Source organism: Netta rufina, assembly GCF_964035555.1.
Source record: "Netta rufina genome assembly, chromosome: 16".
NCBI classification, from domain to species: domain Eukaryota; kingdom Metazoa; phylum Chordata; class Aves; order Anseriformes; family Anatidae; genus Netta; species Netta rufina.
Window position 1 is genome coordinate 10,481,944 of NC_140140.1, and position 23,390 is coordinate 10,505,333.

At 41.8% G+C, this 23,390-nt stretch overlaps 1 protein-coding gene across 1 annotated transcript; it reads left to right on the forward strand.

The window, feature by feature from the left end:
- On the forward strand, nt 1-22,774 carry CASS4 (Cas scaffold protein family member 4; the record flags this gene model as incomplete). The annotated part of the gene is made up of 6 exons (XM_084296565.1): nt 1-45; nt 12,926-13,354; nt 16,349-16,453; nt 17,467-17,613; nt 19,436-20,761; nt 22,361-22,774. The coding sequence occupies 6 exons, from the start codon at nt 1-3 to the stop codon at nt 22,772-22,774; spliced, it is 2,466 nt and encodes an 821-aa protein (XP_084152691.1).
- Nucleotides 22,775-23,390: the final 616 nt, after the last annotated feature.

Here is a 23,390-nt window from a genome sequence, read left to right on the forward strand (position 1 = left end):
ATGACAACTATGGATAAAAACATCATCAGCAACAGAACTGCAAAGGTATGTCTGTTTTGTTTTTGTTGTTGTTTTGTTTTGTTTGTTGTTATTGTTTTTGGTTTTGATTTGAGTAAAGCACATAATTAAAATATATATGTTCTAGAGTGGGGTTTGACATTTGAATTCAACGTTATGCTAGGTGATGTTGGATGTGTTTGGTATTCTCATCCTGAGGGACAAGGGAGGGCTCTTAGGATGCTAACGTACCTAATGCCTCTGTGCTTTTTGTTGTGACAAAACCATTAACTGGAAGAATTGTCTTCTTGAGGAGCACTCCACATAAAGCAGGATTCCCAACAGCAAATACCTGTAAATAAGCTCACTTGTGAAATAATAAATATATAACCACAAGGTTCCATCTGTCTTCTTGTTGTTCTGTAATAACGTTTGGTATACTGTTATGTTGTTTGAGACTTATGGGGATACTCCAGATGAACAATTGCATGATAGATAATTTCCCTACATTACAAGTAAAACAGGAAAAGGTTTAAAATATCTCAGTTTCTTTTGAAAGACTGAAGCTAGTTTATGAGGTTTTCCATATTTACTTATATATTCAAATTGTACCTAATATATATATTTTTATACATGTATAGAGAGATAAAACAGCCTGCTGCAGCTGTAAAGGTTAGAGAATGCAGAAGTCTCAATTCCTAATTCAATGCCTTGATTATCCTACTGTCTGTGAGTCTAATAAGCACTGTAATGGAATTACTCTTTTCACCCTGGTCTCAATATTTACTGTAAAGAAACTGCTGCCTGGAAATTTGATACAAAACTGGCTGTGTGGGGGAGGTTAGTACTATCTTGATGAGCCATTTGTGGCACTCCGAATTTTCCATTGAGGCATGTAAATGTAAGAGGGCAATCCTCATCATCAGAACCTGATGCAGGACATCTATATAAAGAGAGCGTCTATTTCGGGGAATGCTATTTTCGGGTTTTCTAAATGGCTTGCTGATGGCTAAATAAATTTAATGGTAGCAAGCTGGTTTCCAGTTCTAGTCCAAGGACCTTAGAAACAGCAACACTATGCCCAGCCAAATTCAGGGACAATAGTAACTAGAAAAAGACAAATTTCTTTCTGCTGTATCATTTATGAATCATTTAGGAGGGAGTATCCTCCCTGTACCGCTCGTAATAATATCTGAATGCTATGCTCAGTACTGAAAATCAAAAGATGTTTTTCCTACTACCTGGATTTCTTGAAGTCCCATCAGTAGCTTTCCTATGACAGGTGATGCTTTGCCATTACTGCTGTGCCCCAGCTCTTCCATCTCCACATGGAAAACCGCTTCTGAAAATGAGTTCAGTCTAAGTTCACACCCAGAGAAATGATGTTATTTCTTCCTTGTTGCACCTGTGACAGTCCGCACAGGAAATGTTGCACATCTTGGTGCAATTTAAAGCACGTTAGCATGACAGCCTGTGCTTGGGAAATAGCTCTCTCACTGCTGGACAACGTTTTCTGTGCTGCTGCCAAAAGAAAAACAGGAGCATTTCTTTAGCATGCATTAAGTTGATCTGATATTTTCCTCTCCTTCCAAAACACTCAGTTTATATACTCCTGTCTTTCCCACAAACAAGCGCGTGAGTGAATGCTTGTTTCTGCGAGCTCCTCTGCACCTGGGAACAGGGATACCCCCAGCCCCTAAGATGCCTGCTGCCACCCACCCGGACTCCATCATGGAGCAAAGACATGCTTCAGGCCACAGCTAATACATTGAGCAGGGAGTTATTTAAACAGCCAAGAGGAAATACAAGAGAGAATGGTAAAGTCTCCATTTTTCTGGGCCTGGGGTAGTACATTTTGGGCTACTCTCAGAGAAGCAGTCAGGAGGAGGAGGACTCAATGCCCATCTTTCCTGGGGGAAATCCTAGAGGTAAAACTTTAGTTCTGCCATGGGCAAAACAGCTTCAACACAGGGAATTTTTGCATCATTTAATTTATTGCCAATTAGCCACACTTCTAATCACAGATTTGGCTGGGTATTGGGAAAGACAAAACCCACAGACAATTAAGCAAGCACTTACGTAAACACCTCTTCTCCCCCTTCTCAATCTCAAAGTGCCTTGTTTTTGGCAGATTTGTTCCCCCAGCCCCTCTCAGCGCAGGAGGTTGGGGCTGGGGTGCGGTGGTCCCTGCTTCTGCTCCCCAACTGCCCCAGCATGGGTCACCCGCAGCCACAGTCCCTTGGGGTATCCCTGTCCCAGCACACCGGGGATCCTGCCTGGGATTAACTCAAGAGAACAGTTAATCGTACGTGAAGGCAGTTTTGTGGCAGTGCTGTTACTTGTGTTTCTGGAACACCTCAAACGCTGGTGGCACCTTGGAAATTCCTGGGTAGAAAATGAGCGCCTGTTCTTTATCTTCTGCATGAAGTGGGGTGTTCAGGCTAATAAAAAGGCTGACGGCAAGAAGGAAAGGAGGAAAGAAAGACCCCGAAAGCATTCAAATGAGTTGTGCTGACAATTTTCTCTCATTTGGACAACAGCTTGTCTGTTCCAAGCCTGAGCCCAAAGGTGTGGATTTTGTTGAGAAAGCATTTTCAATTCAACATTTAGCGTGTAAGATGCATTGCGTCTGAGCTCAGTGATTGTGGATGTGGGAGTGAGTATCTAATTTCATCTTAAAGCTGATGTGGAAAGAGGAAGGAAAACGCTGTAGCCAGAGAAAAAGCAGCGAACACAAAGCAAAATTAGTAAAAGTGTGAAAAGCTTTGAAGCTCAGAAAGATATTAACAAGCACAAATCAATGAAATCTGCTCATTTGCATGAGAATAACCTGGACGGAGCTCCTGCTGAGCAAATAGCAACTATGAAAAATTGTATATAGCAAATATTGTTGAACAACATTAAACAATTTTTAGTAATCAAAGAAACAAAACCTTTCACCCACAGTTAATGTTTAGCTCTCCTCCTCAGGTTTTGTGCTTTGTGAGAAAGTGATTGTTTTGCAGTGATTTCCATAACTACAAAGAAGATCTGTTCAGTTTGTGAGAAACATTAATATTGCAAGGTTCATAATTTATTTACTTTTTTAATACAATACAACAGCAGTAAAAAATGATGCTGCAAAATTCCATAAAATCACTTTCTGGTTCATCTCCACCGCCCTCGTAAAACAGAAAAGGTAATTCCAGGGGGACTCTGCAAGAGGGACATCTGGGTGTCCTGTAGCAGGCCCTCATTAACATCAGCAGCTGCAAGCCAATTGCACCACGGAGATAATTTTGCTACGTAATTAACTCCCTTCATTCCCAATAGCTGCTCTCCTCCTGAGCTCCTAGCAAAGGCAGCGGTAGGTGGAGGGAGGCTGAGCATTTGCTTTCCAGGCTTCCAGCCAGCCCCCAGAGGACTCCCGCCTGCTCTGCCAAGCTGGACGGGGAGAGAAAGGGCTGGGAGAGATCACAGCCTCCTGTTTTAGGTGATGGAGTAACAGGGAAATAGGAGACAACAGAATGAAGGTCAACGTAAGTACTAGATTATTTTATTTCTGTTGCAATGAATTTAACTGCGTTGTTTATCTCAGTTGTAACGAATGCGTGTCTGGCATTAGACCTGGATCTGCCTGGGCTGCTTCTCAAAGCACGCTGTTGATCTTGTAAATGAGTTACTAACAAAATAAAAGGTCTTATATTTTAAAACACAATCTGAATTTAAATGAGGAAAAAAAACTTTTTTTTTTTTTTTTTAAAGAACAGTATGTCTCAGAAGGGTGAGGTTTTGTACCACGAATATTAGGCAGTAATGTGCCTTACTATAAAGTTATAGTGAGTGACACTGGTTGGCTATGAGGATGCCCTTTGCCTTCCTCATTTGATTGGAAATAATGTGTATAAATAACAACAGTTTCAGTTTTACCCCCCAAGAAAGAGGATGCTGTATTCTTGATGTCAACCTGATACCAATTACTAGGATATGAATAAAGAAAATATTTTAACAGCTTGAGTCACTCAGATGAAGAAATGTAAGGTCATTTGAATGCCTGTCATGTGAGTATGGGAAAGGCTGTGCTCTCTAGGACTGGGATTGACCACGTCCTACAGATCTTCTGCAAAGAGAACTGAAGCTCAGAAGAGGAAAGGGATGGTGGTTGTATTCATTTTTAGGAAATACTGCTTTGTTCTGGGAGAATGGGGGAGTAAGTGGATGGAACGAATCCCATTCACAATTATATGTAAGTGTTTTGTCCCAGACTTCAGAGCCGTGCACATGCAGACAGCTTTAGCTTCCTTTGTGCTAAGCAAAATTTATTTGGCTGTGAGGCTAAATGAATCTTTCAGTCTGATGTTACAGCTGATCCCTGGCAGCTGCGACTCAGGGCAGGGACCTCCGCGGTCCCCACATGCCCCAAGTTAATGACAGCGTGGCAGCAACGTGCAGCTGCTGCACGGGAGTGGTGCTGTGCCCCAGTCATCAGGGCTGGTGGAAATCCACCTCTTCTCTTCGCTGAGGAAAGTTAAAACTTCAGAGAAATTAAATTTTGTCCAAAAGGGTTGTTTCGGATCAGAAAAACAAAAGGAATTGTAATTTTGGGGCAGATCATTTCGATGAGGGAGATGGAGGAAGCCGGAGCACTTGGGAGTTGCAGTGTTGCATTATGAATCACTGAGAGCAGCCTCCTGGAGCCTCCATCACTTCTGCTGCCTTCATGGCATCACTAGAATCCCAGAACCTGCTGAAAGTCATGCAGGGCGCAGGGGTGGCATCCCATCACCCTTGTGCACTCAGGAGGAAGGAAATACAACAGTCCCTGCAAATGAATAATTTTTCTTTTGTTCCAGACAACTTATCTTAGGAATTTCTTGCCTGTTCCCTGGGAGGGCAGAGAACAGCATGGACCCAGCTCCAAAGAATTGCTGTTAAGCTGCTCTTTGCTTAGAAGTACTTGCTATGTTTTTAAGCCCATGTTTGGAAATAAATCCTGTAGTAAAATGAGTTAGGATACTAAAAGGTTTAGAAAAGCACAAAAAGTACATTAACTGGAGCATATGAGCAAAAGCCTTTGGATAGTAGGAGGAAACAAAAACCAGATATATACACACTTTTTGAAATATCAGGAAACAGCAGTTTGTTTTTCCTTTAGTGTGGGCATAAGAGCCCATGTGAAAACACTGAGTGGGAATGAAGTCCTGATTGCATGCAAGAGGGTGGGCGTGTGTCAGTTGGTTTTAATACAGCCAGGCTTTGATTAGCAACACTTGTGGAGGAAAGAGTGGTTGGGGGAAATTAACAGAGCTGGCCTTTAATTCCCACCACTGCTTGACTGATTAAATGTGACTCTGCAGAAGTTTCCATCTACGTTTCTAAAAAATCAGTTCTTTATTTTATCAAAAACTGATTTGACCATTCAGGACTTAAAACCTGATGATCAGTATGTTTCCACCCTCCAAAAATCAAGTAACCCGTTGAACAGGCAATAAAAGCAAGCCCTGATATTCATTCATTCCTTGCTCATACAAAAAGATCTGAAACTCTGCATAACAAGAACAGTCTTATTTTCTGAAATAAACAAAGGTAGAAGCGTGTTCTGCAAGCCGCAGATGATGTTGCCCATCAACAGGGCCATACAAACCCCGCACCCAGAAGGAGGCCTTGTGCATGTAAAGAGAGATGTGAATGCTTAATGCAAGTGCTTCTCCTGCATATGTTGAACATGTGAGCTCTGTCTGCAATTAACTGACTTGGGTAAAACTTAAATTGACTAAATTGGCCTACCCTTTGAAAGGGACTTATTTGGGAAGCACGTTCCCAGCTAGCAGGGCAAGGGGAATGTTTATTTCTTCAGCTTTGTTCAGAGGTGAAGAGATTAACTGGAAATGGTTCTGTAAACATGTCAGAGGGTGTCACTGAGGCATGAACATAGCTGTATAGCAAACACAGCCCACTGCCTTGAATGGTCTCTTCCTTCTCCTCAAATACTTAAGTCCCTTTTTTCTGCAGTAAAAGAACTTACAGACTTTTTGAAGTGTAAAATGCAGCTACAGAAGTTGGAAAAATGTTTGTGTTCATCCACAAGAGAAGCTTCCACAATAAAAATTATCTTGTTTAAATTATCTCAATAGGTTATTTTTAAGAGGCAAATTTAAGAAAATAGATGAAAATTTTCTTTTTTTTTTTAATTGAAGATGAAAATACCATCAGGACTGTAGTACCTATGGATCACAGAAAACACTATGTAGTAGTACTGGAGTTTCCAAATGAGAACTGAGGGGGAAGGGAGTACAGAAATGATTTTAGCAGACCTGCAGGTAAGCAGCTAAAATGACTGTTTGATAATTGTGAAGGATTTTTTCCAGCAATGTTTGCATGTGTTCTGTGTTTCATATTGCTATCGGCTGAAGATACAGACTGGGGTAAGAAAGCGGTCAGGATTGCTTAGTAACAGTAAATATTTTATGATGTTCTCACATTGTGGGTTGGCTTTTTTTTTTTTTTTTTTTTTTTTTTTGCCTTAGCACAGACATTCATCCTATATATAGAGCACAGATGCCAGCCTATGTGAGTACTCCAATTCTGAGGCTATAGGAATTGTTTCTCATAGAACTGTACAATTTTGTACAATTACCAGCTTTACTGGCTCTTCATTTTTTTCCCTTTCTGTATTAACAAGCAGGAGTTAACAGTTTTCATTCTGAAGGCTCTCAAGTGTTGTTCTGTAGTGGGAGCGGGATAAGGACATACAAACTATAGAGATGCAAAAAATCCAACTAGAAGGGAGAGTTCCTACTGCAATCTTGAATTAGATGAATTGATCAGAAATTCAGTAGAAGTAGGTGCACTTCCAGGTACACAAGAACTTTTCTTCACACCTAATTTAGCCGAACCCATGTCACCAGAGGTGTTATACAGCAAAGTTATTCACTACAGTTGGCTCAATATACGTGACTGATCCGCGTTGCGGTTACAAGGTCACAGGCTCCGTATGGGGGAGAGCAACAACTTAGAAAAGGTTGCAGAGGATGCAAGCTCTGTTTTCTAGATCCGTGCTCTACCGTCATCTTGTTAAAACGTGCTTAGTGAGCAGGAAGAGTAGCAGCGCTGTCTGCCAAGGTGCTTTCTCATGTGGTGATACACTGGTTTTTAAGATGTTCTTTATCTTACAGTAGGTCTGTGGGTGTTTTTTTGGGGCTGGTTATGGGATGACAGGGAAGAAGCAACAAACGCTGAAGAAGAAAAACACTTTGATCTCATCTACGTTGCTTTAGAGCTTATTACATGCTGGGCACTGCAAGGACACATAAGGAAGGAGAAAGGACACATTATGAAGGAGACTTCATAAAATAACGAAGAACTACACACAGCTGGCCCGAGATGGCATTTTGTGGATGACAGTGTTAGACAGCCCGTTTCCGCTCCTCTGGTAATACAGAAAAAATGCAGATCCCACTGGCCCCGAAGCACAGCTTCCTCCTAGCTAAGCATCCCATAAGGTCTCTGTGATCCTGGGAATGCGAGGCTTGTTTATAGTTAATGGCAGGTCAGAAATGTTTCTGCTTACATGACAGAAAGGGGCTGCCACAGTGATTCTGTACATATGTCCTAGGCAGCTGAAAGTGCAGATAGGGCCCGATTTCTGAGAAATAACCTCGCATTAGATAAGGCAGAGCCTGCACTACAAATGACCTCATTCCACAAAACCCTGGACACGCTTGTTATACTTTGCTAGATGTGTTGTTGGATCAGACGCTCACCTGCTATAAACATAACCTTAACTTTTATCCATGGAATTGCTCCCACTGTTATTGCAATCAATTGGTTAGGATAACTTCTCAATAATACATGTAAGTGTCTCAATAAATGAGCCATTTGGAAGAATTCTGGCATCCAGCAGCTGCTCAGTAACTCCCTCTGTGTCATAACATGAACAGATGGAGCCTGGAGGATGCTGAGCTGTGGGGCTGGCTGGGGCCTGGGTGCTGGGAAGGGAATGGGGCTCAGACGGGGATGGCAAGTTCTTTACTCAGCCTTTCAGAGCTTTGGTTTACTTGGTGTGACTGTACCTTCCCTGTGGGAGCATTGCTGAGGATTTCAGTTCAGTGGAACATGGGCAGAAACAGTTTGGCTTTAATAACTTACCCAGCTTAGCTGCCGTTGTAGGTTTTTCTAGCGCGGAGGAGTTCAGCACCACCTCAAGCTCCAAGGAAAAGCAGCTAATGCTTAGCATGCTCTCTGCTGCCAGAACTACAGCACTTTCCAGGACCCAAGCGAGCTAGCTCAATGCTTTCCTGTATGCATATCCCATAAAACAGCTAAACACATCAGCACCTGTGATGTTAGGCATTGCTGGGAGCTTGTTGCATTTTATTTTGTCAACATTAGGCTGATCTACAGCAGTTGTTTCAGCATCCTGGGCTCATACACATTGAAGCCATAGCTGGGACTCCAAAGAGCTTACAAAGCTTACACAGTTTCCATACCACCAGATCCTGAGAGGCTGGTAAGTAACCAGAACACTCAGAAAGGAAGCAATAAAGGGGACTTACTACTCCTGTAAGCAGAGGAGCAAAGGGCAACAAAGGGCAAGATATGAAGGCAGACATGTTTGACCTGTTGGTTTTTCACATTGTGAAGTTGTTCCTTCTTCTGATTTCTTGGTGGTGAGTGTTCAGCAGAAATTATGTTACTTCAGTGGCATGGTGTGGTGCTGCTTGGGTTGGATTTACTACATGTTGTAGTAGCTTTATGCCAGGTTGTGGACACAGAGCAGGCAGAAGAGTCTGCTTAAAGGAAGAAGGTGGTTGTGTGTTTTGTGGTTTGGTTTTCTTGTTTTTACTATTGCAGTGTGAGATGAAGATGCAAATAGAAGATTACTTTGAAAGAGTTTTGCCTAGGACCTTCCTTTAGTTTGGTGGTTACAAATTACTAATATTCTTACCTATCTTTATCTTTTATAAAACTCCTTCAGAGACTAGTTCCAAGGCAAAAGGAGAAGAAATATTCATTAAAATACCTCAGTTTCTCTGCCCTTCTTGAAATAGAGTTATACAATATATGCACTTATACTGAAACTGAGAATGAATGGAGAAGACTTGCTCTCAAACTATCACACTGAACCTATGCCATGAAATGTGAAATTTGATTTTGCATTGCCTTAGGTGAAAGAGCTTTTCCATTTCATTTTTATCTCTGACAACTCAGCTGGCCAGCAGAAGTCTGACAGTCACCCAAATCAATCGTGTTCTATAGTCTGGAGCTTGGTGTTTGTCTCCATTGATTCTCTATTCAAAGTCTTAATTTTCCCAGGTTCCAGCCTTATGGATGGGATACAAGGAGATCTAAGAGAACAGGCTTGTTTTTCCAGCTCAGTTGGATGTTTCCAAAGCTTTCTTCTACTTTTTTTTTTTTTTTTTTTCTTCCAATCTCCTGGTTGGCTTGCAATTGAGATAATGCCCAGGAGCCTTTGAAATCCATGTTGCCAACTGATGTGAGCCCGTACTCCCTAATTTGATCTCTACAAATCAAGGGCTGGCTTTCAAAATTTGAACCACTCTGTTCTGCTCTGAACTGTGTCTCATCTTGGGTGTTTGCACAGTGTCTGTTGACAAAATTGTCGTGGTTTAACCCGGCTGGCAGCTAAATACCACGCAGCCGTTCGCTCACCCTCCCCCCTCCCTCTCTGGGACTGGGGAGAGAAATGGAAAGTGAAGCCCGTGAGTTGAGATAAAGACAGTTTAATAAGACAGGAAAATAATAATAATAATAATAATAATAATAATACAATGATGATAATAGTACTACTAATAATAATATGTACAAACAAGTTATGCACAATGCAATTGCTCACCACCCGCTGACCGATGCCCAGCCTAACCCCGAGCAGTCCGGCCCCCTCCCCCCAGCTAGCCACCCCTATATATTGTTTAGCATGACGTCAGATGGTATGGAATACCCCTTTGGCTAGTTTGGGTCACCTGTCCTGGGTCTGTCCCCTCCCAGCTCTTACTGCACCCCCAGCCTGCCTGTTGGCAGGACAGAGCAAAGGCTGAGGTGTCCTTGGCTTGGTATAAGCACTGCTCTGCAACAATTAAAACATTGGGGTGTTATCAGCACTCTTCTCATCCTAAGCCAAAACACAGCATTCCACCAGCTACTAGGAAGAAAATTAATTCTGTTCTAACTGAAACCAGGACAAAAATCAAAGGAGTGGGCAGTGTGCTTCAAGTAAAGAGATCCCTGTGTTGAAAAGGTTTGATTTCCGTGCAGTAAGTTTAAAATGTAACTCCTCATTCACTGGGGTTGTTACTGAATATATTCATCTGACTTTGCTAAATGAAGTGTTGGTCAGCTGAGTTGTGATGCTTCTGTGGAACACCTTTGCTGTTGAATGGAGTTCAGACTCCCGTGTTGCTCATGCTGACCGGGCTGTTCTCTTGATTCATTCATTTGGCAATGAAAGCAGACTTGGCAATGTCTAGAAAGAGAGATAAGAGGACAGTTGGAACAATTGCTCTTGCTAATATTTGTTGCAGTCATGTTTGAATGTTGTTGAAGTGTCACTGATGGGAAGAGTACCTCCTCACTCTCATAACCTAGGTTGCAGCCTAGATGCAAACAGAAATTCTCACTGGTGTGTACAGACCAAATTCTGACCTAGTAAAAATCAGCACGCTTACTGTAAAAGAAACACAATTTGAAATTAGACTTGAGTAACTTCACACACAGGTTAATTAATGAATTGGGCTCAGTATGCTACTTCCACAAGAAAGAACTAGTTGGAAAATGTTGACGTTTGGACTTCTAAAACTATACTGCAATCAAAATTTCCTCTTTGTTTCAGTGGAACTTGGAAGAAAGGTTTTGTTGAATAATGCATTAGAGAGGAGATCAGTTCCTGAGTTCAGATGCCCTGGCTCTGCCACCAGTGTCCTGCCTGACCTTGGATAAAGTTCTTTGTACTTCAGCTGTCTGTCTGCACAAAGGGGATGGAATTCCTCTGTTCCTATACGCATCTTCTTGGCACATTATTAAGAGGCTCTGTCCTTCAGCATCTGTAGAGTGCCCAGCAAAAAGAGGCTAAATGTCAAGCCATGTCTAGAAGTGGTGTTGAACAGTAGGAAAAGTCAGATGAGGCAGGGGAAGGGGGGTCAAGTGTGGTTGTGTTTGTGTTTGTTTTTGTTTTCCATTTGTTTTGTTTTTATTCTCCTTTCACTTGTAACAGCATGTGAAGCCCAAGCCCACCCTGGGCTGCACTCTGTGATGAGATTCCTGACAGCCTGGCTTCAGCATGGGTGGTTCAGAGCATTTGGCACTGCCCAAATAGAAAGTGGGCTACCATGTTCATGGCAAAACTACTTTAATCAGACTACACCACAAGGAAAATGGGACAGTTGTCTGTCTCTGACAGCTGCTGATGGACCAGTCCATGTATCGTGAAAAGACCATTGTTCATGGTCATTCTCACAAAGAAATGTGTGCTGCTAACAACAAGATACTTTCATCAGCTGAGCTGGCAAATGGGCTTTCTGCTGCTGCTCCAAACCAGCTGTTTCTTTACAGCAAATGCTCTGCATAAAAATACAAGGCATCATGTTTCCTATTTGGGTACTATCTTTTTGGACATTACTTGCACTTTCTGATAAGAAATTAATGCTGGAACAGCCAGTGGGAAGCAGTCAGTCGCATTTTAAAGCTGCAAACAAATGGTATGTTGTATTAAAAAGCACTACATCACCGTTCTTTCTACCCTTTGCACAAATGCACCTGGCTAATAAAGCTACCTCTTGCAACTGCTTTCACTCTCCTGTCTTGTAATGAGTAAACATACCCAATATAAATATGCTAAAAATAAAACACAATCATCACATATATAGGCTTCAGCTGAGACGGATATGGCAGTCCTGTGGTGAAGAAGCTTAAAAAATAGGAGTATTTGCTGTCTCATTTCTGTGATCTTAGGCAAGCTGCTTATACTATTCTTCCTCGGATTCCTCTATATTTAACAAATAAACAATAAAAGCGCTGTCTGAAGATGTTGAAAAATACTAAATACTTTGGTCTTCAATGTACGGTGATGTCTGTGTGATGGAGAGGAGCATGGTCACTGTTTCAGGTGTTCTTGCCTGAAGATAAGTTTATGGATGCACTGCTCTGCCTCAAAGACTTACCAGCTATCAGGGAGATCAATTCATTTGGTGTCACCTGCACAAAGTTGGATTTTTCTCCCTTAGCTAAAGTGTCACATAAATTGTTAGCCTGGGATTCTCTGAATTGGTAGAATCCAGCTCCCCAGGTTGGGGTTGACAAGGATCCAGCTGGAGGTTGCGTCTGCGGCAGCTTTCCTGCCACTGGCATTACCAATGGACATGTATTAAACTCCTCAGTGTTGATGTTAGTGAGAGGTCTGTCTTTATAAGGCTTTGAAAAGAAAAAATAAGTTTGAGGGAAAATAAGTAGTGTGTGTGTTTGCTTCTTTTTTCAGGTAAGAAACAGTTAACCTTTTTCATGTGCATCTGAAGGCTTCAGATAAATGAGGTAGCGGTCAGGGAGGGCAAGTTTTATTTTTAGTTGGGTGATGCATTTCCTCTGACTTCTGACAAAGAATCCACAGAATGCCAGTGGGGGAAAACCACCTATTTTTCATAGCATGGTGTTCATAAAATCCAAGCAATAAATGTTGGCTCTGCTTTCAAGAGCCTCGGTAGGCACAGTGATGAAGAAGCGTATAGCAGCATTATGCTATTGCTGCACAATATAGTAGACAGATGCTAGAAAACATTTAACACTCTGAAACCAATGCTGAGAAACATTCTTTAATTGCAGCCCACCAGTTTTTATACTTAATTGAAACTAAAGTGGAGATGAACACCAAACTGGGAACTAGCACAACGTTTCTATCAGCGTAACATAACAGCACAACGCCATGGCTTTCTCTCTCCAGAACACCTTGGCAAAGGCGCTTTATGACAACAAAGCGGAGTGCTCAGATGAGCTGGCCTTCCGCAAAGGAGACATCCTGACGGTTCTTGACCAAAATGTCATCGGCAGCGAGGGCTGGTGGAAATGTTCCCTCCATGGCAGGCAGGGCCTGGCTCCTGCCAACCGCCTCCAGCTCCTGCCCGGCGCTCAGGCCCTTCCACTGCCTCCTTCCACCCACGGCGATGTCCCAGAGCCACCAGCAGGCCAACAGAACATCTACCAAGTCCCCTCAGTCCCCAAGCCTCCTGTGGCATCCTCTACGTATGAGAAGATGGAGGGGTGGGTGAAACCACCAGCTAGGGCCTGCACTCTGCCTGCCCAAGGGATATATCAGGTACCGGCCTTGGCTGCGCAGCTGCTCAATGAACGGACTCAAAGCTCAACGCGCCAGGTAAGAGTATCAGTGGCTAGTAAAGTAGTAAAGGTTGTTGTAATTAAAGTAATCCTAGGCGAAGGGAAATAATAATGGCTATTGGCCTGAAAAATCCAGGGGAATTTGCAGCGAAGTCGTTCAAATAAATGGTGTTTAGGAAATTCCCATAAAGTCTCACAATTTATAGCATTATGGGAGAAAGGCTGATCTGGGCAGTATATGAGTCTCCATATTCTGTAGTGTCTCACTGTTTTTGACAGTTTAAGGCAGCTGTAAAGTACAGCAGGAAGTACAGAATATACAGTTTGTTTGGGGGAATCTAGAAATGATTTACAAACCCATCCCAAAGTTAAACAAGACACAGAGCTTTCTCCCCTGGCTGTATACAGCATGCATCTATCCAGTGTCCTCTGGCACATGAAGGGGTCTTTGCAATCATCTGCACAGGAAGATGATTCCTAATAAACAAATTGTCGTTTGAGACTGCTGGCTTTGATGTAGTTTCTCAGAGTGCTGCTGTCTCTCTTTTTGGCTGTTCGAGGTTGTCATTACCCTTGCACAAAGCAGAAGCGCCTACTTTAGACATGCTGAAGAACGCGGGGTTGTTCAACAGTGAATGGGGCCTCAATCAGTTTCTCTCCCAGCCTGTTTTTACTGCTGCTGAGACAGTGACCAGGGTATGTGGGATGAGAGCAGTTACCAGCACCCCTGGTTAGGGGGAACTGCAACCCATTTTTCTAGGATTTCATTACAACTGCTGGCCTGGCTTTTTCTTTCTCCCTGTTCCTTTCATTTGGCATTCAGATGAAACATGTAAGTGGAAAATGAAATTTTGTTAAATGTCACATAAAGCATCTTAACATCAAAAACTTGAGCTTTCTTCAGCATAAAATTAATTGGGAGTCTTCTATAATAAAAGATAAATAGAGCAGGTGTGGAGGGAGTTCAAGTGCAAGCTTTTGTTGGGTCCCATGAGCTCTTCAGCCCAGGGTAGTTCTTTATTCTGTGTGTGAAAACCACATTAGAAATGTTAATTGGCAAAGGAAAGACGTTCAGCCCTGAACTGTATAGCCTTTCAGGCTGTTTAATGAGCATCTGATTATGGGACTCAGCTGGCCAGCTTTCCTCCTACTGTGTTGGAGGCAAGCTACAGGACCAGAGGTGCTGGTCTCTTCTTTGTAGCAAATGGGTGGTGGAAAATGGACAAATTCAGTGCATCTCTAGTGACTGAAATCTCCATTTTCAGTACTTCAGCTGCACACCCAGACCTCATACACACCTACCATAAAGGCAAGCTCAAACAGGGAAATGGCTCCAAAAGACCCTTGTGTGGTTGCTGTGGTCTGATTTCTCTGTGTTCATAACCCTAAAGAAGGCAAGACATTTGCAAACTGAAGTGAGATCAGTCCAGGTTTTCCACATTGTACCAGCAAATCAGGCCCTGAAGTTGTCATCTTTTTCTCTATTCAAGTGCACAGCCCAATGTTAGAGATCGTTGGCTTTTCCTATATCTGTAATTTCATTATACGTGCCTTGCTTACCCTACCAGGGAAAGGAGAAAGGGAAAAGAAAAGCCCTAACCTGCTTTTATTATCTAGAAGTTCAGCTTTGCCTGAGCTGTCTCCTGCACAGCATCACAGCTGTTGTTACAACAACTGTACCTTGGCGGTCACAAGCTGCACGCAGATGCACCACAGCATCCTGGACTGCCCTGGGTAGATCCTACAGGACAACTGGCAAAGCTCCTGGCATACTCAGCTGTTCCCTGAACAGCTGGGTAAAGCCACTGTAAGTCTTTGAGGGAGATGATTGAAAGCAATAAAACAAAACAAAACCTCTCAAAGGCTGTATGCTTTCACTCTATACAAAAATGTTGCCCAGAGCTTAGGGCATCTTCCTCCATGTGACTAAAAGTGTTATCAGTTAAGGAGAACAAATCATTTTATAGTAAGATGTTTCCTCTACTGTATACTGAATAGACTTTTTCCACATGAAAATGCCAGTTAGTGCTGTTTTGCAAGCAAGATGGCTCATGCTGTAGAGCACTGTGGGGACCCGTGTTCACTCTCTTTTCTTTAGATAGGAGCAAAGAGCTTTCACAAAGACAGAACAAGCAGCTATGAACCTGGAGTCTTGTTGCCCTACCACGTTTCCCCTAGATTTAGTTGCTGCGACTATTATATGATGGAGATTATTACATTAATTCTGATATTACACAGTTTGTTTTAATGCCTCATCTCCAGCAGCGTTTCTGTGGGTCAGTAGTTTGTAATCCTCTCTGTAAAGCAGGCATGGAGACCCAGGCTAAACCATGCTGAATGAACAAAACTCTGTTTCTGAGGCTGATGAAAAGATCTTTCCCATCATTCATATTTTGGCATTTTAACTAATTGTCCCACAGACCTGGTCATAGCTCTTAAAACAGTGTTTTAAGCAAACAGGGGAATTAGTTTGTAATTGGCCTCAATAATGTAATTCCCGTATCAGACTTCTGTTTAAAGAGCTGGACAGGACATCAAGGTAATTATGTTTTCTCCTTCCAAATGAATAAATCCCTTGAAATTACAGAATAATGCACCTCAGCTTGTATTTTTTGCTGCCATTACTCCTGCTAAATACGGACTGACCTAATGGCTCTCTGAGAGTGAAGAAGTAGAAATTCCCTTGCTTTCTTTTTTTAGTGGTTCTGCTTTTGGGCAGTAAGATTTAAGTGATAGCAGAAGCTTGATTTTTCTCCAAATCCTTCCCCTCCCTTGGCTAATCACGCAGATTCTTTGAATTGTATGTGCCCGTACTTATTTGAAATAAAGCAGATATGAAGGTGAAGGAAAAAGTATGAGGCCTGCTTGTAAGTTTAGCTCCTCTCTATCACCATAAGTGAAAAGCTGGAAGGTTTTTAATCACTTAAGAGCTCTCTATAAGTGGCCTATTCAGCTGGTTGAGTTTTCAAAGATGTCCTGAGCCTACTGCTGACTGCAGTTCCCTCATTATTTGTTTTTCTTCCCTTCTAAGCACCTGTTTACTCTCCCAAGAGCATCCCGGGCTTCAGTCCCAAACATCAGAAGTGAGGTGTACGACGTTCCCTCCACGCAGCGTCGTGAGTCCCTGTTCACACAGGTAAGTCCTGCTGTGGTCCCCCCATGCAGCTGGGACCTTGTTCTGCCTCCCTCCTCTCAGAAACATAGCTGAAGGTTTAAGGTTCAATTCTAGAATTTCCCTGTTGGCTTTTTGCAAAATTTGGCAGAAAACCATGTATTTTTGGGGAAGTTCAAAGCATAAAGCAGTTCTCTTTTGAATCTGTTAAACACTTTAGATTAATGCATCTTAAACATGGTTATGTTTCTAACAAACACTTTTAGTTTTACTGTCACTGAGTTCTAGGGTACTCTTCCACAGGTGAATTCCCAGTACCAGAGCGGCCAGCCTCTCTGCTTTGGTTTATCCATCAGGAAAGGGGCTTTGTCTTTGTGTCTCTTGCCTAGGAAGATTTCAGGATGTTTGCAAAATGTCTGTGGTGCATGTACAAAAAGCCTAAATGTCACCCACACCACCCACCCTCTGGGCAGCGAAATACAAGGGATGAGATCATGTAACCCCAGTTCATTCAGAGGAAAGACAACATGCTGATCAGGTCTTCCACTGGAGCGTCCTGGTTCATGATCTTCCTCTTGATAACCTGTCTCTGTGGAGAGCAAATGTCACCATTCCCCCTGCATCTCTGCAGTGTGTCCCAGCCCCATCTCGCTGCCCACCATGCAAAGGGGGGCGTGCAGGATCACAGCAAGTCACAGGAACCTCACACCCCCTGGTACCAGCTGGCAGTGCAGGGTTCAGCTCACCTGAATTCACTTAGTACCAAGCTGTAACAAAGTGGGTTTGTTTTACCCGCTTTGTATTAATGAGGTGATCCCTGCTCAGCACCAGCACCAGGCTGCAGGTGACAGCTGCCTTGCACCACCTAGTGCTCATCCCCGTCCTGTCCAGCTCTGCAGACAAGCACTTCAGCAGCTCTCCAGCAGATCAAGCCCTGATCCAAACTGTATGATCTGAAAGCCTTTGGATACCAGCAGAGTCTTCAGTGGGCTCTAGCAAGGATTGAAGCCAACCTCTTTGCTTTTCCCTTTGGCCAGAGCGCTGCCACTCCACCCACAGCACGAAAGGGCTCTGTGCTGCTCAGATCCACCGAGTGCTTCCAAGAAGAGCAGCAGCTTTACAACATCCCATCCAGCCCAGAAAAGACAGGAGCTGTTAATCACAGAGACTCGCCAGTGGCCAATGTAAGTAAGGTTCATTGGGCATGAGAGAACAGTCTTCTTTTACTACTGGGATATAGGGTGTGTGTGCTAAACTTCCCCCTGAGCGTGTTTGTAGGTGAGGGTAATGGGGATAAGACCACATCTTCAGTGCAGTCCTTTGTCCTTCATATCAAAAGGACGAATACAGCCTGACTCCTGGATAGTCAGGATGCCTACCAGGACAAGGACTACCTCTTCTTTTTATGACAGTGTGAAAAGCAAATTCAATACTGTGCATTAGCGAGTGTCGGATTATTTGTAGTATTCAAGCAGAGAAAAACAAACTCTTCCCCTTGCATGCGGCACTCCTGCCATTCCATCTGGGAGAGCAGCACGCTTGGTTTTGGGGGCGGTATTGAGGTGTAGGGCAAGCATCCCGTCTCCTCCTCACTGTTTGAGGAGCACCCTCCTTGAAGAAAGGGCCGATCTGAAATTTCACAACAGGAAATGCCTCAGTGGAAACTCTTTATTAGCTGAATGCCAAATATTTCAGTTTTCCTAAACAGTTTTAGGATCCGAGACAATTTTGACAGGTTCCCTAGCACGTGTGCGTGGACACTTCTAGGGTTGGCGAAGGGTTCCAGGGCAGACCAGCCCAGCACAGGAAACTGGAGGCTTCATCGTTTTGTGGGCTTAAAGAGAAGTGCCATAGGTTCATGGCTGCACCGCAGCTGGAGAAGCCAGACTTGAAGAGAGTGTGGTTTCCCCAGTGAAAATAAAATGGAGACCTTGGCATATGAGCAAGTGCTCATTGAAGCTGGCATTCCTGGCATCTTCATGGCTATTAACAACCGTGCCAACCAGCTGCAACAGCCTGGAGCAGATTTCCTTTTGGAGACGCAGTTTATCATTGCTTCCAAAATGAATTTTTTCTTAGAATTCTTCTTCATGGGGAAACTTAAAAAATGCTGGCTTTGGTCTAAAACACCCTTGTCTGCGCTCCCTTTCTCATGCACGTTTTCTGCAGAGGACCTGGCCAGTTCTTTCTAAAGTTTTTATTACGTAGTGGTACCTTCAGTTGTTTCTTGTTGTGACACACACCTGTAGCTCCTCCACTCCTTCCCACTTGTGTTTTGTGCTTGTAAGGCATTTACATATGATCTATTCCAAAGTGCCTCTTAGTATTAGTTTGGATGTTCTCACACAAGAAGTGGCCTTATGTGTGCATTTTCAATTTCACAGATTTCAGCTGTGCACGCATCTTTTTAAGGCATTGCATGAGATCTATAGACATCTTAGTAAAACCCATCAAGTAAAAAAAATTAAACTCACTGAAGCTTTTTGACAATGGTTAGTTCTGCCTATTGGTGGCTTCTGTTTGTCAATGTATGCATACGAATGTGGGTGGGGATACTGAAAAATCAAGTGTTTTCTTATACAGAGGTTAATAAAATCTTACCTGCTTCACTCTGTAAAGCTGAGTGTCTAATGTTTCCTACTAATAAGCTAATATTTAGCTTTTCTTATAGTCATTTCAGAAAATTATGAAATGAAAGTGTCCCACGCCAAGGAAGATACCACAGATTTCACTGGCTGGGGATACTGCTGTGTGACTTAATCAGTAGTGCTTGAAATATTTTAACCTCCACATGTGCAGCCTGTGCATTTTAGAAAGGAAATAAATACTATGGGTTAGACTTTTCATGGTACGATTCCATTGACATTACTGGAGTCACATACATTTGCACACTCCAAGAATTCTTTTTTTTATTGTTGTTGTTATTGTTGTTTGTTTTTGTTTTGTTTTGTTTTGTTTTGTTTTGTTTTTAAAAAATGCTTATAAATCCTGTGTGCTCTGTTGCAGTTGTATGATGTGCCTCCCAAAAGAGAAACCGATGCTTCAGGGAAGGGATCTCAGAAAAAGTGCTGGGGCCACTACAATACGTTGCCAAACCCTCGAAAGTCAGAATGGATTTATGATATTCCAGTTTCACCTGAAAAAATGGGATTAGAACACAGCCCTTCTGGCCCTTCCTTGGAGAACCAGGTGCTATACGATATACCCCCAGCCAGGTACAAGGCACCAACAAGTACTGAAGCCAAAGGTGTGAATCCACAATTATACGATATTCCACCAACACAACGGAAATTAGTGTTTCCAGATGCCCCTCTTTATGATATTCCACCCCCAAGGGACATGCTCCTTTTGCCACAAAACGGTAGCTGTGAGGCACCCCCAAGTCACCTGGATCCAAAGGCAGAGAACCAGACTTCTGAAGAGAACGTTTATGATATTCCTAAAGGTTTGCCCAACACTTTGCAGTCCAATAAAGAGAGGGAAAAACCCAACAACAGTTCTGGAAACCAGGCATACCGTGTTCCAGTCCAAAGCTCAAGAGACACCAAACTAGAACACGACAGATTATCTGTTCCTAGTGCGGACAGCAGAAGCAGCACTGTCTCTAAGTTCTCAAACTCTTCTGCTGAGTTTATGTCATCATCAGAAGAGCCTGTCAAAGAAATTAAACTGGATCTTGATGTAGCCATAGAGACACTGACTAGACTGCAGCATGGTGTATCCAGCTCAGTTGCTAGCTTAATGATTTTTGTGAGTAGTAAGTGGAGATTACAAGAACACCTGGAGAAAAACATTGAAGAAATTCATAGGGCAGTTGATCACATAAAAGTATCACTCAGAGAATTCTTGGCCTTTGCTCGAGGCATAAAGGTAAATGCCTCCTATATCACTGATAATAATCTTCAGACCAGAATTAAAAAACAGCTGGAAATTCTTATCAACTCATTCAAAATCTTAACAGAAACAAGAGAAGCTCTAAACAACTGCAACTGGTCACTGGAGGCTTTGGTCCTCAGGAAGCCTCAGAACAGCCCAGATGATCTTGATCGCTTTGTTATGGTAGCTCGCACAATTCCAGATGATATCAAGCGATTTGTATCCATCATCATTGCTAATGGAAAACTTCTCTTCAGAAAGAGTGAGAAGGAGCAAGAAATGAAGCAATCAAACGTGAGCCCGGAATATAAAATGGCAAAACAAATCCCAGTGCCAAGAAGAATAGAAATAGAATCGCTTCAAAGAAATGCTCACGACAAGCCGAGCCAAAGTCAGGTCTCCCAAGAGAAAACAAAAGACGATGATATTGAGGACTGTGAATATGTTCAACTACAGGTTAGTATGATAGGATTTTACACATATTCTTGATTTTTATAGGCATTAAGTCATTAGCACTATTTTATCTTTGCATCAGAGCAAACTTCAGTTTGCACAACTACTTTTTGATGGCACAGGTGCAGTGACCAATAATTTTAAGTAATGAAGAGAACTGGCATTAGGGAATTTGCCCACATAGAAAGACAACAGTGAGAGGAGATTTTTAGCTTGTCTGTTTAAATAAATTTGAGAGACTTAACATATATATATATATATACATATATATATATATATATATATATATATATATATATTTAGCTAGGAGTTCACAATCTTTTTCTTCTCTTTAGACTAGTGGTTGCTTTCTTGCCTGTACATTCCATTTGTTGGCTCTGAAAATCATTATATGAGAAATGCTGACTTTCTAACTTGAAATGTATTAGGCTTTTGTAGAAAATTTTGACTCACCAAACTAAACTCTAAATTATCAAGCTTCTTAGAATAAAAATGGTCATTTGTTAGAATTATTTTTCTTATAATTACTGAAATGCCTGCTAAGAATCTTCCTCTTTATTGGTTTTACAAAGAAATGCTGACTTGTCCTTGGAATATAAGAAATGTTTTGTTTTGTTGAAGCTGATTTCAGTCTTAGACCTTGCAGGATCCTGACACTAATATTTTAGTAGAAAAAACTGCAGTTGGTTCCAATACGTTTATCATTGTAGTCCATAACATGAAGCAAACAGATTTCATGTTACTTCTCCTGAAGTAAGTGGAAAAACATATTTATACTCACATATTTTATGCAAACTATTTCAATTTTGCTTTCACTTTGATTTTTAACAGGCACAGAAAATCATTTCAGGTAAAGAAGTGTCAAAGAAGAGTACAGATTCAAAACCAAAGGTATTTCTGACTTTCAAAACTATTACATAAAAGGACTTGTAGTTCTTTATTTCTGTGCTTGCTAAAATTCAAAATAATTTGTGTTTGGAAGCACATATCTATACATAAAGATCTAGTTATTTTCTCATAGTTCATTTTCCCATAACTAGTTCTTCAAATAAGTGCTGAAAAACTATGCAAAATATTTTCCTCAAATATAATGAACTAAAGTCATACTGTTCTTTATCTATTTGCCTGTGCACATCATTTGGGATAAGGCTGTGAAAGGTTGTACTTCAAAATATCTTGTAATGCACTGTTATAAAGACTGATTCCCATTATAGTACATTTTTAATTATTCATAACCCTCATGAAGACAGTACCATTAAAAATCAAGTCTGTGTTTTGCCCAAGAGCTTGAAGTCCAGACTCTACAAAGGATTGATATTTAACTACAGTACTTTGTGTGCTATCCATTACTAAAATTGCGTTCAGTGAAAACTGTTTAGAGAACAGGTAATTGGGAGAAAACAGCATTATGAAGCACAGTACTTTGTAGAAAGAAAAATTATTCCAAAAATATTCTGGGCTGGGGATGGGGCAATTTGGAGCCCGTTAACTAAAAGAACTTGTACGTGAAGAAACATGCAACGAATACAGACTAGAACAAATAAAGAAATAACCAGTGTGACCCCAAACTGACTCTAATTACTTTTTTTATCCCTTTTCTAGGTCTTGCCATCTTCAAAAAAGAATGTAATTCAAAGCAAGCAAGAGCCTGCAAAGAAAATAGCTCTTCCAGAACATTGTAGGCTGTGTTTTGGTGCGCTTCAAAAGGCAATTGCTGTATTTAATAATAGTCTGAGCAATAACCAGCCACCTGAAGTCTTTATATCCCACAGCAAATTGATCATCATGGTAGGTCAGAAGATAGTGGATTCTCTCTGCCAGGAAACTCAAGAAAGAGATGCTCGGAATGACATTCTCCATAGCAGCAGCCGGTTTTGCAGCCTCTTGAAGAACCTGGCTCTTGCCACCAAAAACGCTGCAATACAATATCCAAATGCAGACGCAATGAGGGAACTTCAGAATCAAAATGATGAGCTGTATAAATATACACAGCAGTTTAGAGCAATGATGGAATGAAAGATGCTTCATGATTTTATTTTTTATTTTTTAGAACAGTGGTGAAAACTTGAGTCTCTTCATTATTAGAGTTCTCTTTGCTCCCTTTGTGTAGGAACCAAGGGGAGTGCAAGAAGCTCAGTGCTGCCAACTTTGTCCTCCCCAAGTATTCCTACCAGGTTGTCCTCTCTCAGGTACTGATGCTCATTTAGCAGGTGAAGACCCACACAATAGCAGACAGAGAGGATTTGTAGTATTGAATTTGTACTTTCTCCTCCGCTGTTCAGACACTGTCTAGAAGTGTTATCTTACTGTTGGGGCAGAGATGTTTGCTGTGTATTCGAGCAAATTTTATTATCTGATTTTTTTTTATTATTTTTTTTCTATACAGATAAATATATTTTCCTACTTTTTTTGTTTTTCTATTTGGGTATGTAAAGTCTGTCTTTAAATTTAAACACACTGTTGTGTAAGTTGTCATATTGCTATGTGTACCCATCATCGTTTCTAGAGCACTTGACTCAGATCTTGTAATTAGGGGTGGAAAAAAGTATCCGAAGAATTAGCTTTGCAGCTGTTTAATGTAAAAATGTGTGTTACAGGATGAGATCTGTATGGTATAGATATTAATCAGAAC